Source organism: Podarcis vaucheri, assembly GCF_965113315.1.
Source record: "Podarcis vaucheri genome assembly, chromosome: 7".
NCBI classification, from domain to species: domain Eukaryota; kingdom Metazoa; phylum Chordata; class Lepidosauria; order Squamata; family Lacertidae; genus Podarcis; species Podarcis vaucheri.
Window position 1 is genome coordinate 84345536 of NC_138765.1, and position 15949 is coordinate 84361484.

At 48.2% G+C, this 15949-nt stretch overlaps 1 protein-coding gene across 7 annotated transcripts; it reads right to left on the minus strand.

Moving 5' to 3' along the window:
* Positions 1 to 1009: 1009 nt before the first annotated feature.
* LOC309536353 (uncharacterized protein) lies at positions 1010 to 15636 on the minus strand. Of its 7 annotated transcripts, none has more exons than XM_082230526.1 (6): positions 10397 to 10460; positions 7798 to 7989; positions 7441 to 7486; positions 5821 to 5868; positions 3690 to 4214; positions 1010 to 2048 (listed from the first exon to the last, which is right to left on the minus strand). In XM_082230526.1, the coding sequence occupies exons 3-6, from the start codon at positions 7471 to 7473 to the stop codon at positions 1923 to 1925; spliced, it is 732 nt and encodes a 243-aa protein (XP_082086652.1). In that variant the 5' UTR covers positions 7474 to 7486; positions 7798 to 7989; positions 10397 to 10460; the 3' UTR covers positions 1010 to 1922. The 7 variants fall into 7 exon arrangements, with proteins under 7 accessions (XP_082086652.1, XP_082086648.1, XP_082086646.1 ...); XM_082230523.1 differs by lacking the exons at positions 7798 to 7989; positions 10397 to 10460 and adding exons at positions 2480 to 2535; positions 10644 to 10810 and having other exon boundaries at positions 1913 to 2048; positions 7441 to 7512; XM_082230522.1 differs by lacking the exons at positions 7798 to 7989; positions 10397 to 10460 and adding an exon at positions 15566 to 15636.
* Positions 15637 to 15949: the final 313 nt, after the last annotated feature.

The following is a 15949-nucleotide window of genomic DNA, read 5'->3' on the forward strand; positions in this document are numbered from 1 at the left end:
GAGTGCTGCATCTGGCTCAGCGAAGCCCCTTCACGTCCCCTCCTGCCAGCGTGCCTGGTTGCGGTTGCCTGACGGGCGCCCCTCTCTGGCCTTGTGCACCTCCCTGCGGAGTCTGCGAGCGGAGCAGGGAAGTGCCCTGTGCGATCCTGGCGCCGAGCAAGGATGGCACAGCTGGCAGGCCACCTGATCTGCTTGCTGGCCCTCCTGTGGCGCAGACTCCCCCAGACGGGGGCCGTTAAGGGGCACCGGGCGCTTAGAGGGAGGCTTCGCAGGAGGCCACCTGGGCTGCGATCCGGGCACCTCCTACGTGCAGTGCCGAGTGCGTGTCGAACCACGCGATGTAAACAAGCTGGACCGAAGTGCCCCCCCCTTAAAAAAGGTCGAAAACTCTGGGAAATGGGGGTTGGGCGCCGGCAGAGTGATATTTGTGTCAGGTTTGCAGACACCTCTGGCACGAGTCAGACCACTGGGTCCATCTAGCTCAATATTGTCTACACTGGCTGGTAGCAGCTTTCCAGGACTGAAGGCAGGGAGTCTCTCCGAATCTTACGCAGAGATGCTGCCCGCAGGGTATTAAACCTGGGAGTTCTGCATGCACACAGCCATGGGTAGCCTTTAGCCTCCACCCTTTAGAAAGGGATACAGGAGCCTCTCTGGCCCCAGACAGCCCATGAATGCAGATGACACCCGACTCCACTGCTTGGCTTTGTACAAGAGAGACAATGGGACATGGGTGGAGCCCAATACCTCTCCCCCAGGGGTCAATGCATACAGAAGGATGCCAGTGATGGGGATTGCAAGTGAAGGGAAGCGTGTTGCTGCTGCTGCTGCTGCTTTGGCATTTTGGGTCTTGCTTGTGGGCTTCTTCCCTTCGGGGCCTCTGGTGGGCCAGTGTGGAGACCAGAGTGCTGGACCAGATGGCCTGCTCTTACACTTCTCGATTCCATTTTTTAGAGCTCTGCTCTGCGCACGGGGGCATGTCCTTAAGAGAAAAATGTCTGCGACAGCGCAAGCTCAAAGGACTTTATTCGAAATCCAAAATAGTCAAAAAGACACTCATAGGGACGAAACACATTTTTAAGCAGGATCATTGTACATTGCAGGACACATTTAAAAATAAGGCCACTCCGTACAAAACCAGAGGCTGTCCAAAAACAAAGTCTTAGGAGGATCTTAAGAAGGGAACTGGAGCTCAGGCACTAAACCACTTCCAAACTGGGAGAAAAATATTCAGCAGAAGGAAAATCGCTATGCAAACAATGCATTTGTCGATAAAAGAGCAAGATGCACTTCAAAACAAAGCACAAGTTTTTGTTTTGTTTTTTTAAGGGAGGCAGCTGTTTGCACTGCAATCCTTCCTAGGCAGAAATGCCCTGACTGTGCTAAAATTATTGAGTCTCTGGGATCCTGAAAGCACAGATCCTCCTCTGCTTGGAGATCTGCCCTATTGCCTCCCGTTGATCAATTGTGACGGACTAGAAGGGAAGAAAGCATGTCTGGCACAGAGAAAACCGGCAGGATTATTTTCCTGTTAAAAAGGCTTGCAGAGAATTCCAACTGGGGTCTCTCTCCCCACAAAAACAAAAAACACGTACGTAGCACACTGGAAAACAACTTACAAGCAGCCAGTCCACAGTTGCACCACACTTAGTTGAAGACAACTTTTGGTCAATGGTGGTGGTGGGGGAGGTCATAGGTCAGCATTAATTCTTGGGAGTGGATGTTGGCGGAGGGATGGAGAGGAGTTATAAGTTGCTGGAGCCTTTTTGTCCTGGATTCTGGCCACTCTCTTCTCTGTGGCAACTTCCCAAGTAAATCGCGAACACTTTTGCCCCAAAGGTATCAGTCTAAGTCTCCCAATTGTGTGTAAAGCACAATTCGTCTCACCCCACCAACCCCAGCATTTGGAAGCTCATTTGAGGTCAACTACTTGTTAAGTCCAGCTCTTCCTCCTCCTCAGTGGCACAACAACCCAGCCCCACTGTTGCCAGGATTGGGTGTTGTTCAGTAGGGGGTGAGCAGCTGGTCTTGAGGGTTCCGGTGTCAGCCTGCGGGGAGAAACAGAGTCCTCAGGGCCAAGAGGTCTGCAGCTCCAGCAGTGCCCCCCACCCCACAACAACTGCCTGCCACCCCCATTTCCTGGGCTCAACCACACTGTTTCTTCATGCTCCGACCCCACAACTTCATTATTTTAGTTACTCACTGAATTTATCTGCCACCTTTTTCTCCAAAGTGGTGCGCATAGTTCTCTCCCTCAATTAATGCCCACGACAATCCTCGAGGTAGGTTAGGCTGAGAGAGGCAGTGACTGGCCCAGGGTCACACCCAGGATGTATCATCCTGCCCCAGTGGGGATTCGAGCCCTGGTTTCCCCAGACCCTGGTGCAACACTAACCATCACCATCACCACCAGGGCTTGCAGAGTGCCCTTCTTCACACCCAGTGCTGGGACACCCAGTGAGAGAGGAGGAGAACATACGAGCCTGCTAGGGAGGTGTGGAAAAACCCTGCCTCTGCTCAGATAAATCTTGTGACCTGCAGGAGCAACAAGGCACGGCTTCAGAAGCAGCCTGGCCAGTGAACTGACTCATCTTCTGCAGCCAGTCGGGAACGGTTGATAGATCCAGCGCCCTTTTGCTTCAGGTAGTGCCAGAGTTGAGCAGAATGAGTCAGGGGCCTCCCTCACATTGCCGCACCTTCTGTATAGGGCTCATTCTCTCCTCTGCCTCCCTAGGATTCACTCAGACCTCTTTGTATACAGACTCCCTGGCACTGCTGAGCACCCATCAGTACGCCCAAGTACTGAGCGCCCAAGTACTCCAAGCAGCCGGCCGGATGAAGCCGCCCTTTTAAAATTACCCACAATGCCCCTGAACTTAGCATTGGCCTGGGGCATTGTGGGAAGCGAAACAGGTGGCTGCAGCCAAAACTGCTTGCCAGCCTGGGCCCAGTGACGGAATAAGGAAGCCCCCATTCTCTTGCTGCCTTAGTCCAGTGCCGTCCAGGACCCTTAAAATGCACAGCAGCCAGCAGAGCCAATGGCCAGGGATTCTGGGAGTTGTAGTCCAGAAAAATCTGGAAGGCCACAGGCCTCCCCAATCCCTGCCTTCAATCGCAGAATCACAAGAGTTGGAAGGGCTACGCAATGCAGGAATATTTCGTCTTGAAGCCATGGTCCTGAGATTAAGGGTCTCGTACTCTACCAACTGAGCTATCCTTCCTGTGTCAATCGGGGCTGGAAGAGAGGCTTCCCCTTCTCTGAGGAACACAGGAAGATGCCTTCTATCAAGCCACACCACTGGCCCATCTAGCTCAATGCTGCCTACACTGATGGGCAGCAGTGGCACGCCAAGCTCCTGCTTCTGAATGCGGTTGCTGGAAACCACAGGAGGGGAGAAAGTGCTAATGTGCTGCAATCGAATGCTCCTGTGCTTCCCAAAGGCAACTGTTCAACCACTGTGAGAACAGGATGCTGGGCTGCTAAGGGGCTCATTGGCCTGACCTAGAAAGCTCTTCTTATGGTTGGGGACATTCCCAGCCCTACCTGGAGATGCTGCCAGCAGGGACCATCTGCTCTGCCACTGAACTACATCCCTTCTCCAAGGAGACACCCCTGCAGGAGATGCCCCTCTGGCCTTGAAGCACAGAACACCCCGTCAGAGCCAAACCAGGCCCTCCCCAGAGCGTACCTCTTCCTGGAGAGAAGGGTCCTCTGCTCTGAGGTCACCAGCCGCCTCCTCTTGCAGCGGTAGAGACGGGGCTGGGACCTCCTGGTCTCCTTCTCCTCCATCCTCTTTCAGGCGCTTTGCTTTCTGGTCACAGGAAAGGGGCTCGGCCCGCCGCTGATGGGCACCTTGCTTGCCCTTCAGGACCTCCTCAAGGCCTGCTGCCAAGACCATCTTCTGCTGGGCACACCTGGTCAAATCTGCTGCCAGATCAGTTGCCTCCTGGGACATGGCTTCTATCTTTACCCTCATCTGAGCTATGTTGGTCCTGACCGTCTCCAGTATACCATTCTCCTTCTCATCGTCGTCATCTTCTTCTTCGTCGTCGTCATCCTCCTCCTCGTCCAATGTGTCATCCTCCTCATCCTCCTCTGTGTCTTCAGGTGCGGCATCCTGGATCTTCAACTGGGCTTCCAGCTCCGCCAGCCTCTCCTCCTCAGCCTCCATGTCCCGGCGGGTCTCCTCACACCCCACACAAACATCTGTCACCTAGGATGTCAAAGGAGTACTCAGAAAATATGTTTAAACAGGGCTCACAGCTGCTACAGCTCCCCTTAACATCTCTCACCACTGGCCACCCTTGCTGACTCTTGGGACTGGTGGGAGTTGGGGGCCAACAAGATATGGGGGGCCATAGTTGAAGCAGACCGTCACTTGTTTGCTGCCCCTGCTGCCCTCCCCACAACCTGGCCTTCTTTGAGCACACATAGGGGGAGTCTGTGTCCCCCTCGCCAGCTATAGCTGGGCTGCAGTCTCAATCTTCCCTGCCCATGAGCCATGTTGCTCCGACAGGAACGGTGGTGGCCCTGAAGTGTGAATGGGGCCCCCTTTGCAACCAGCAACGACATCTGGATAACCATTGTTATCTTCTCCAATGGGATTCCATGACAGATCACATTAAAAACAAACAAACCACATTCCATATTTTTCTTAAAATGGCTGTACAGTGGTACCTTGGGTTACATACGCTTCAGGTTACATACACTTCAGGTTACAGACTCCGCTAATCCAGAAATAGTGCTTCAGGTTAAGAACTTTGCTTCAGGATGAGAACAGAAATTGTGCAGTGGCAGCGGGAGGCCCCATTAGCTAAAGTGGTGCTTCAGGTTAAGAACAGTTTCAGGTTAAGAATAGACCTCTGGAACGAATTAAGTACTTAACCCGAGGTACCACTGTACTGGATTATCTCACATGTCCAAGTCGCTGGTATGAATGAAAATTTCCTCTGCCTTATCGTTTTCGCTTTTGCCACACCAGTGCTACTCACGCTCAAACTTTGGGGTTGTTGAAATACTGGTATATACAACAAAAGAATAATCAGAGCCCTACTCTCACGGTTTGCCTAGCTCAGTGTTGCCCACACTGCCTGGCAGCAGTGGCTCCCCAGGGTGAAGGCAGGAGACACTCTCAGCCTTACCTGGAGACATTGCTGCGGATTGAACCTGGGTCCTTCTGCAAGCCAAGCAAGGGCTCTGCCACAGCGTGGTGGCCCTCTATTAAGCTGCCCGATACACAGTCAGACCCTTGGTCCTGCGAGCTCAGCATGGTTGACACTGACCGGCAGCAGCTTTCTCCAGGAATTCAGGTAGGGGAGTCTTTTCCCAGCCCTCCCTGGAGATGCTGCCAGTGGGGACTGAACCTGGGCCTTCTGCATGCAGAGCAAGTGCTCTAGTGCTGAACTGCAGCAATTCCTCCACATAGTACAATGAGGGTCACGATCCCCACCCAGTGGCGTAGCGTGGGTTGTCAGCACCCGGGGCAAGGCAAGTAATTTGCGCCCCCTAACCCGTGGATTTGCGCCCCCTAACCCTAACCCCCAGATGTTGCGCCCGGTGCGGCCGGCCCCCCCTGCACCCCCACGCTACGCCACTGTCCCCACCCACCTGTGCCTGCCTACCACCCGTCCTCCCTGCCTAACTCTCCAGAGCTGCCTCCCTTTTGTTTCAACTCAAAAAGCTGAACTTGCACCACAAGGTGGCTCAGGAGGGTCCCCCATTAGATGCCCCTTCCCCCAGCAGCTCATGAAAGACTAGGTCCCATTTCTTGCCTGTTGTTGCCCCCCACCAGCCCCCCAAGGAGCGAAGCCTGCTCTCACCTTCATCTGAAGCATGTCTAGAAGGGATAAGTGGTCCTGGATCTTTTTCTGGGGAAAAAGACAGATATAGGCGTAAGGACTGGAATTGGCTCCAACAAAGGCCGTATCCCCAATATATCCAGCACACCCCCCCCTTGCGGTGAAGGGACAGACACTCAGGACTCTCATCCTCACACAGAGAGATCAATGAGAGATCAGGAAAGGCTGCCTGGGTGGCTTAGGTAGTGGCAAGAGAACTTTTGTCAGGGGTAAGGATGTTGTTTTCCGTCACTACCATGCCTGACCATTGGCCACACTGGGTGTTGAGGGAAGAAGAAGAAAGAGTTTGGATTTGATATCCCGCTTTATCACTACCCGAAGGAGTCTCAAAGTGGCTAACATTCCCCTTTCCCTTCCTCCCCCACAACAAACACTCTGTGAGGTGAGTGGGGCTGAGAGACTTCAAAGAAGTGTGACTGGCCCAAGGCCACCCAGCAGCTGCATGTGGAGGAGCAGGGACGTGAACCCGGTTCCCCAGATTACCAGCCCACCGCTCTTAACCGCTATACCACACTGGAGGTGCACCTAGGCTCTCTTGTGCGCTTGGCAAGGAGTTGTGCCCGGCCTCCCAGAGCAGCCGAGGAGCAGTCCGGGGAGTGTGCAAGCAGGCGCCTAGCCAGAGTGGGGAGGTGTGATTTCTGTGTCCCCCAGTGGCGTAGCGTGGGTTGTCAGCACCCGGGGCAAGTAATTTGCGCCCCCTAACCCGTGGATTTGCGCCCTCTAACCCGTGGATTTGCGCCCCCTAACCCTAACCCCCAGATGTTGCGCCCGGTGCGGCCAGCCCCCCCTGCACCCCCCACGCTACGCCACTGGTGCCCCCCTAGGGTTGTGCCATTGGCAGGGTCCAACCCTACGCCATCTTTCAAAGACTTTTTTTGAACTATTTCTGGGAAATTTGCAAACAAGGGTTGCCATATGCCCAGGTTTTCCTGGACATTTTTTTGTCGATTGTAGGGGATTCCTCCCGGATGCTATTTTTGGCGGATATCCTGGACTTATGAAGCAGCCTGAAAAGTCTCTGCTCCTGGCAGATTCTCTTAGTCAACAACCCTGTTCAAATCATGCGTCCTACCCAGCCGTTCCAAGTGCCCCTTTAAGGATCCAGCTCTAAGAGCTACAGGAGCACCAGGGTGACAGAAGAAATCAGCGGAGTCCAAGCTCACAATCCCCCACCCCCCATGAACCAAAGCTGGTGGTCCTGTCTCCAGGTGAGACACTCCTTCATTTCAGCAGTTAGACAAGGTGTGCTCCTGGAGCATTTGAAGAAGAAGAAATAAACTCAGCAGCAGCAGCATGCTGCCTTTCCCATGTCTGCCTATGCTGGGCCACGAAGTAGGGAATCCCAGTTTATATATCGGGGGAAAATAAGGGGCCTCCAGGACAGAGCTGGAAGCCACCATTTTGAAGTCCCAGAGGAAAACCCCACTCACCTTTTCTCCCAGGAAAGACATTGCAGAGAAAGAATGAACACAAGAGGATATAAAGGCTTCAAAGAAAGAAGGAAGGAAGGAAGGAGGTGTTGCACCCGCTCCCATCCAAAGAGCCATCCATCCACAGCGAGAAGGTGAGAGGGCAACTCACCAAGTTCTTCTCAAGAAGGTCAACTGTCTGCATGCTGTCTGCACACCTAGAAAGGGAAATCCAGTCAGTGTCCTGAAGAAAAACAACAAATTTTCAACCCTTAAGAAGGGACTGAGAAGACGAGACAGGGGCTCCGCTCACAGAGGAAACAACACTTTTACCAAGGCAGAAAGTTTTAGTTGCAAGCAAAAGGGGGAATGAAATGAACCAGCCACACAAGCAGTAAAACTTGGGGGCGGGGGGAGTGTTGTGAAGAAGTCTGAGATTCCAAATTCATCTCTTTTTCACATAAGCAGCCCCCCTCCCCATACCTTTTTATTCTGTAATTTATCTCTTCTCTGGAACCCACAAATATACCTTTGCTTATAGATTTCATTCTTGCTGCTGGAATAATTTGTGCTGCATTAGGTGTTTCTGCGCTGCGTTTTCCACAGACATTCCTTCTCTCTTATCACATGGTACCCAATCATTTTTACAGCACTAAACCTTTTTTGGTTTTGGCTTGTGGACAACTTCGAATATGGGTTATTTTCCATTTCTCATTCTATACTTTTGGCCAAAAAGAAAACAGTGAGGGTCAGCCTTCTCTATTATACATTACATTTAAATCATTATTTTAGGCTAGACTTGTATTTTATTCAGATTTTCCAGTATTCTCTATCCTGCATGCCAAATTCCTCTCCAATACTTTCCATCTGAAATTGATTCTATTTCCTAGAATTCCCCTCTGAATTTGGAGCTCTGTCTCTTTCTTAAACTAAAATGCAATATAGTCAGGACACTTGGAAATGTTATAAATGTTAGCCAGAGAGTTGGTAGAATTTAGGTGGGCTAATGTAGTTTAAATTGTAGTTCATTTTAATATTGCACATTGTAATCCTTACATATTGTTACAAGTTCTGGGTGCCAGCGTTTGTGGGTTCAAGGCACCCATAATTTATAGAGTAAATGTGAGGTATTAATAAATGCTTGGAGTCAACCTGGGTGCCAGATGCAGATATAGCAGTGATGAATCAGTTTCTTGACCAGGAATCACCTGGGGAGAAGATCCATCATATAGTACAAAAGGAGATGGTATTGCCTGACAGCAGATGAGTGCAAGCTCCTTCTCCCATGTGGTATGGTGAACAGGCAAAGGCTAGGTTTAGGATTTCAGGCTTGGGTGGCAAGGAAAATTGTGGCATTTTGCAAGAGGTTTGAAAAGCAAGGAAGAAGGAGGGCCAGTAGAACTCTTGGTGGGCTGGCTGGAGCAGGCTGTAACAAAGGGACGGGCAGCATGGCTGGTTCCTCTGCTTGTAGACCTAAGCCTGCTGCTCCAAAGAATAACAGAATCATAGAATTGTAGAGTTGGAAGGGACCATGAGGGTCATCTAGTCCAACCTGCAATGCAGCAATCTTTTGTTCCAACGTGGGGTGTGAACCTACGATCTTAAGAGTCTCATGCTCTACTGACTGAGCTAAATGATTCAGAAGACCAAATAATCTTCTGCAGATATGAATGCTCTGAACCCTCTCTCCCCTGTAGACTCAGGTTGTGTGTGTGTGTATGTATAAACCATGTATCATAAAGACACTACAGTTTCTGCTGTGCCTAACTTCCAAAGGAAACACAGACCCTGGGTAAATGCCAAGATGATTGGAATCTCACACAGCTCAGAGATTGGGGTGGTGTGTACCAATATAATCACCACTTAACAGAGTCTTTCATTCTTATCTTCTTACATTTCCATCACATTTCACTTCTGCATTTTACAGAAGTACATTTACATTTTCCTTCTCTAAGATTTGTTTGTGCCTATACTGTGCTTTAAATTACTTTTAATATTGAAATAAAAAAATTAAAGTCATATATATATATAAAGGGGTCCCTTTACCATATATATATATATACGATAAATGTTCATAACTGCATATATAAACCACATGTCTGAAACCTCACAGAAAAAGTCCTGAAACCATTTTGTCCCTCCCAAATTGACCTCAGATATTTCTCTGCAAGGTCAAAGGAAAATGGAAAAGCCTCCCAATTGTCTTTTTCTTCGCAAATCCAAATCCTGTCTTAAGCGTATGTCTGTGTATGAATAGGTGTGACCTGGCTCAGGAACTAAGTATTTGTCATTACAAAAGACTGGCCAGGCTCCCCAGGGTATCCAATCAAGTAACCATTAACAGGTAACCTGTTGCAACAGTTTCAATAAAGATCAGGCTTACGAGCTGCTTTGCTTCTCAATATTCTCTGGTTGTCCTCTTATTTTCTCCGACCCATGGAGAACCTACAAAAGACTCTATAAAGGCTCTTGTGCCCCACATAAGGGAATAAGGGCAGATTTTTATTTATTACATATTCTTTCTGGATTATGCTTCCATCGTTCACAAACAAATGCTTCTAACCACCTTGTTTAATATAAAGTTCCAGAAAACTGATTCCCGCCTCTGGTCACACCCAGCGACAACCTTCTCCAGTGGAACAAACTGCAAACCTCCCTTTCACACCCACTCCAATCTCTTCACTTGCCAGTAACTCCCCATCCTCCCTCCCCAGAGAGGTTTACCGAGGGCAGGGTTGCTGCAGTCTTTACTTGAAGTTTCCTCAGGAGTTGAAAAAAATCGTGCTGTTTCCAAAGCCAGAATTTTTATATGGCTAAACAGCTGGGGGTTTTGTGTGTGTTTTTACAGTTGCCGCTTTAATTTATACCTTCCATGGGTGCAATAAACACGCACAATTATGTTTACCAGAAGCCATTCTGGGAACTTGACCGTTGAAATGCTGCCCTCGGGTATCAATTATTATTATTTTTTGCATAAATCTACAGGCTGAACCGCACGGGCTGCGGTTGCAGGACAATTTCATTTTAATTAATCAGTTAATTTATGGAAGTACTTATTAAAGTATTTATGCACTCCCCCCCCCCCCCGCGTATAAAACACCAGAGCGAAGCGAAGCAAAAACACACACACATAAGACTTCGGAAAGTTTTGCGGGTTTTTCCCACGCCCGCAGAACGCAGCTAGCCAATCAGAACTCGACCCCCAAAGCTCCGGATGTTCTCCTGCCAGGGCGGTGGCGGCGTCAATTGCCCTCACAGCCAGTGACTTTGTCTCTCTCTGATTCCAAGGGAAGCTAGGGATCCCAGGCGTCCCGCCCCCGAGACAGGAAACGCCCTTCTAGCACTGCCACGCTCTATGGCGGTTGAGCCGCTTACCCGTCCGCCATCTGACTCCTGCTGTAACCGGCCTTTCGCTCCGCCTCTCCCGTCCTCTCTATTTGAATCATCCCTCCCGTTTCCCGGCATCCCCCGCGCGCCCTGAATTGGTGGCAGGTGGAGCGCGAAGGATGCCGGGAAGCGGCTTGTTCAAAAGGGAGCCCCGCCCGGAGCAGGACAAGCGAGAAGCTTCGGCTAGAGCGGCAAGATGGCCTGTTTCTTGTGTGACGTCTTCTTATTACCCTCTTTAGAGGGGTCAAAGCTAGCCAGCTGCTCCTTAGGGGGGCGCTATGGGGCCCCTTTTAGAGGACGAATCCAAGAGGCAGTTAGCCTGTTTGGTTTAAGACCATTTGTTCCCCCCCAACCCTTTCCCCAGAATTTCTGCCCTCCCTTCCCCACAGGTGGGCGGGGTTTGCTGCACCTGAGCTCACCTGGGCAGGTGCCTCACACCTGCTTGAGCCAGCCTTTTTTTGTATATAATTTTTATTAGTTTTTTAACATATCATTTTCAACAATAATTAAACATACTTCTACATCTTATTCAATTTTTTTACTTCCATCAATCCAGTCTGAAAATTTTCCAATCTAAACTCTCAGTATGCATTTCTTATCTTCCCTATTACATTTCAAACTCATAACCAATATCTCTATCTTTTCCTACTAACACTTCGTATATTTCTCCTTACAAAACTTCTTGTAATCCTACTTGCGTAATTTGTTGATTACAGTTGCACTTCAAATAATTCATATACTTCTTCCAATCTTCTGTAAATCTCTGGCCCCACAGGTTTCAAATCTTTCCTGTTATTTTGTCCAATTTTGCATAGTCCATTAATTTCGTCTGGATAGTGTTCTCGAAGCTACCAGCATGAGTTTGACCAAACTGCAGGAGGCAGTGGAAGACAGAAGTGCCTAGCAGGCTCTGGTCCATGGAGTCACAAAGAGTTGGACATGACTAAACGACTAAACAACAACAACAAATTCTTCTTTCGTCAGAAATTCTTCTTGTTTCCATTTCTGGGCTAGCAATACTTGCCATGCTTGAGCCAGCCTTTGACCCACCCTTGCCCGGGAGGACAATGGACGGCTGGCCGGGGCTGGGGCTAAGGCCAAAGAAAAAAGGCTGACCCCGTTGTCCAAGCTTCTTTGGGTTTTCTTCCTTCCAGGATCACCTCCCTCAAATAAAAAATTTTCTTGACTCCATATAATTTCATCCTAGGTCAGCGATTTTCAAGTTAATAATACTGTTCCTTACAGGATAATATTTTACATTCCAGGTCAGCGGCCGCTGCTGCGGTCGTAAGACAGGGTTTAGCGCAAGTGCCCGCAAACAGAAGACAATGCAACACAGGAATATCAGGCTTTGTTTAAAAAAGCTTGGATGGTTTTCCATGAGTTCCAGTGTGTTGAGAGAGGGAGAAAAACTTTCCCATCTGGTCCATCATCCTATTCTCACAGTGGCTAACCAGATGCCCATGATGGGAAACTCTCAACCAGAATTCGAGCGCAACAGCCCTCTCCCCTCCTGTGCTTTGCTTTTATGCTTGCTTTTGTGGTTTTCAGAAGCATTGCTGGCTGTGGTGGCAGAGAATAGGCATCGTGACTAGTGGCCTTTGATAGCCCTCTCCTCCCTGAATTTATCTAATCCTCTTAAAATGCCATCCAAAATGCCATCCGGTGAAACTAGCAAAAATCTACCACATTAATGATAACTTGTGTTGGAAATGTAAAGAGAAAGAAGGTGCTTTTTTCATATGTGGTGGACGTGTCCCAAGGTGAAAGACTTCTGGGAAAAGATTTATAATGAATTTTTAAAAATGATGAAAAATACATTTATTAAGAAACCAGAAGCCTTTCTACTTGGAATAACAGGACCGGAATTGCCCAAGAAGGATGCTAGACTGTTTTTGTATGCCACTACAGCAGCAAGACTTTTATTAGCCAAAAATTGGAAATTGCAAGCAACACCAACAATAGAAGAATGGCAGATGAAGATGGATTTTTCGGAGCTGGCTGACCTGACTGGAAGAATTCGCAACCAGAAAGAGGAGGAAACACAAGAAGACTGGAAGAAATTTAAAGAATATTTAGTGAGATATTGTTATATAAGATAATTAAGAAATCCCTAGAAGTAACAGATTAGGCTGATAGAAAAAGATTAATAATAAAGATTAATATGGATTTCAACTGGAAGTAAGGTTAAGAAGTTTGTACAGTGGTGCCTCGCAAGACAAAAAGAATCCGATCCACGAGTCTCTTTGTCTTGCGGTTTTTTCGTCTTGCGAAGCAAGCCCATTAGCGGCTTAGTGGATTAGCGCTATTAGCGGCTTAGCGGGCTTAGCGGATCAGCTGATAAGCGGCTTAGCGGACCAGCTGTTAAGCGGCTTAGCGGATCAGCTGTTAAGCAGCTTAGCGGCTTGGGGAAAAGAGGGGGGGGTGAAGAAAAACCCCCCGCAGGAACTCGCAAGACATTTTTGTCTTGCAAAGCAAGCCCATAGGAAATTAGTTTTGCGAAGCACCTCCAAAACGGAAAACCTTTTCGTCTAGCGGGTTTTCCGTCTTGTGAGGCATTCGTCTTGCGGGGCACCACTGTCATGAAAGAAGATACTGATGCTATAAATTTGAAATTGGGAACTGCTAAATATGTAATATGATGAAATCCAGATTGGAGGGTGTCAAGGAAGTCTTTTAGCAATGTAAATACATCAGGGAATAAGAAGAAAAAAATCTTTTATTTTGTGTGTTTTTATTGTTGTTAAGTTTTTATGTTGTGTCAAATGTTATGTTTTTCCTTTTGTGTTTTTGTCTATGTGTTATAAGAGAAAACTAATATTTTTTTTGGGGGGGAATAAATAAATAAATAAATGGCCAGCCAAGTGGCCAGCCCTGCCCTCCTGTGAGAGTGAGTTCCATAGTCTTGACTATGCTCTGCCTAAAGAAGTACTTTCTTTTATCCGTACTGAATCTTCCAACACTCAGTTTTGTTGGATTTCCACGAGTTCTCGTAACTTGCCAGCAGAGGGAGATCTTGCACCAGCAAATCATCCCAGTCTGACTCTCAGGAATGCTGGAGCTTAGCACACGTTTCTCTCAAGGGATCCCTCTTCTCCATGGTAATCTTCCAGGGTGCAGCCCTGGCCTTCAGTTTCAGCAGGGACGGACGACCTCACTTCAGGGTTCCAATGTGACCCTTGAGACTGTCCTCAAGCCACACCCCTCACCAGAATGTCCCCTTGAACACTCTGACCTTTTTGCCAGGCCATAGAAAGTAGTCTCCTGTCCAAAGAGAAGATTTATTGCTCTGCCACTTTTGCCCACTTCTGGTATGCAGCCCCCTGGAAGGTTTCCCAGAAAGGAAGGTGGCCCTCTGGCTGAAGAAGGCTCTCTCAGCCTGGATTCTGCCATCGCCTCTGCTCCTGGATCTGCTCTCTGTATGTGCTCTTCATCAGGGGCAAGGCAGCCTAAACCGCAGCTGAGCTGCTGCTCTTTCAGATAGCCAGAATCTGTGCAGGCCTTATAATTGCTTTGTAAGAATTACATATAGAGCTTGTGTGTCATGCCTTTTTTAGACTGTCAACCTTGATGGGCAGGGACCACCTTAATGCTGACTTTTGGAAGCCTTTTTGGTTAAAAGGCGAGGCGTTGATAAATGCCTAAGACAAACAAACAGTGCCGATCCCTCTTTTTCTTTTGCGCAACCTCTACCCTTTTGTTTGTTTTTTTATAAATATTTATTAAGTTTTCACAAATTTTAAAAAGACATACAACACACACAATACAAAAATATACATACAATAACAAGCAAACACGTATAATTTCCACTCCTTTTTTTTCTTAAACTTACTTCATCGACTTCCCCATACCTCCCCTTTCTGCATTCCAATTCCCAAAATTATTTCAGCAAATCCTTCCCCTTAATTTTATCCGATTTTTTCCTTTCCTTTACTTTTACTTAATCTTTAACAGCTGTAATCCCTTACTTTATATAACCTCAACATTTTAGCATTCATTAATTTTGCAATATTTCTTCAGATAAATTTTAAATTTCTTCCAATCTTCTTCCGCCGTCTCTTTCCCCTGGTCTCGGATTCTGTCAGTCATTTCCGCCAGTCCCATGTAGTCAATCACCTTCATCTGCCACTCTTCCAAGGTGGGTAGATCTTGTGTCTTCCAATACTTTGCTATACGTATTCTTGCTGCTGTTGTAGCATACATAAAGGATGTTCTGTCCCTCTTTGACACCAATTGGCCGACAATGCCCAAGAGAAAGGCCTCTGGTTTCTTAGGGAAGGTACATTTAAGTACCTTTTTCATTTCATTATATATCATTTCCCAGAAGGTCTTAATCTTCGGGCACGTCCACCAAAGGTGAAAGAAAGTACCTTCAGTTTCTTTACATTTCCAACATTTATTATCAGGCAAATGATAGATCTTTGCAAGCTTGACTGGGGTCATGTACCACCTGTAAATCATTTTCATAATATTCTCTCTTAAGGCATTACATGCCGTAAATTTTATACCGGTGGTCCACAACCGTTCCCAGTCAGCAAACATAATGTTATGACCAATGTCTTGTGCCCACTTAATCATGGCTGATTTAACTGTTTCATCTTGCGTATTCCATTTCAGCAGCAAGTTGTACATTCTTGACAAATTCTTAGTATTGGGTTCTAACAGTTCTGTTTCTAATTTTGTTTTCTCCACCTGGAAGCCAATTTTCCTGTCAACCTCTACCCTTTTGTGCAAGAGTGCTGGTGGCCCCCTGGAAACTTGCTTGTCCTGCTGGTGGGTGCTGGAGTTGCACTCTATGGCAAGCCACCTCCTTGCCCACTGGGCACCATGAGCTGGCGAGAGAGTGGAGAGGAACAGCCCCTGTTTGTTTACCTCCCCTAGGAGCTGGCCCTGATTCATACCCTACTCACAGGGAAGTAGTGCAAGGTGTGGCCTGGCCAGCGTCTTCCTCAAAGCAGCAGCAGCAGCAGCCACCCATCAGCCTGGCTTCCTGGTTCTGCTCAGGGCTTGCTTGAGGCCAGGGTGAATTGTGGGTGGGGTTTCCTTTTGCTTCTTCCTGGGGGCAGGGAGTGCTTTATGCCAGGCCAAAGAGGGTGGCCGCTTTCCCCAAACACACACACTTGTTCCTTTAGCAGAGGTGGAGCAGGCTGAATTCCAACAGGTGCAACTCACCCACACAGAATATGGTGTGTTTAGAACTTTAGATGCCCCTCTCCAAAGCATCAAGAAAATATTGCAGGGGTGTTTAACTCTGGGATGGGTGGGTCAAAAAGTCTCCTTGGATGTTGGGGGCT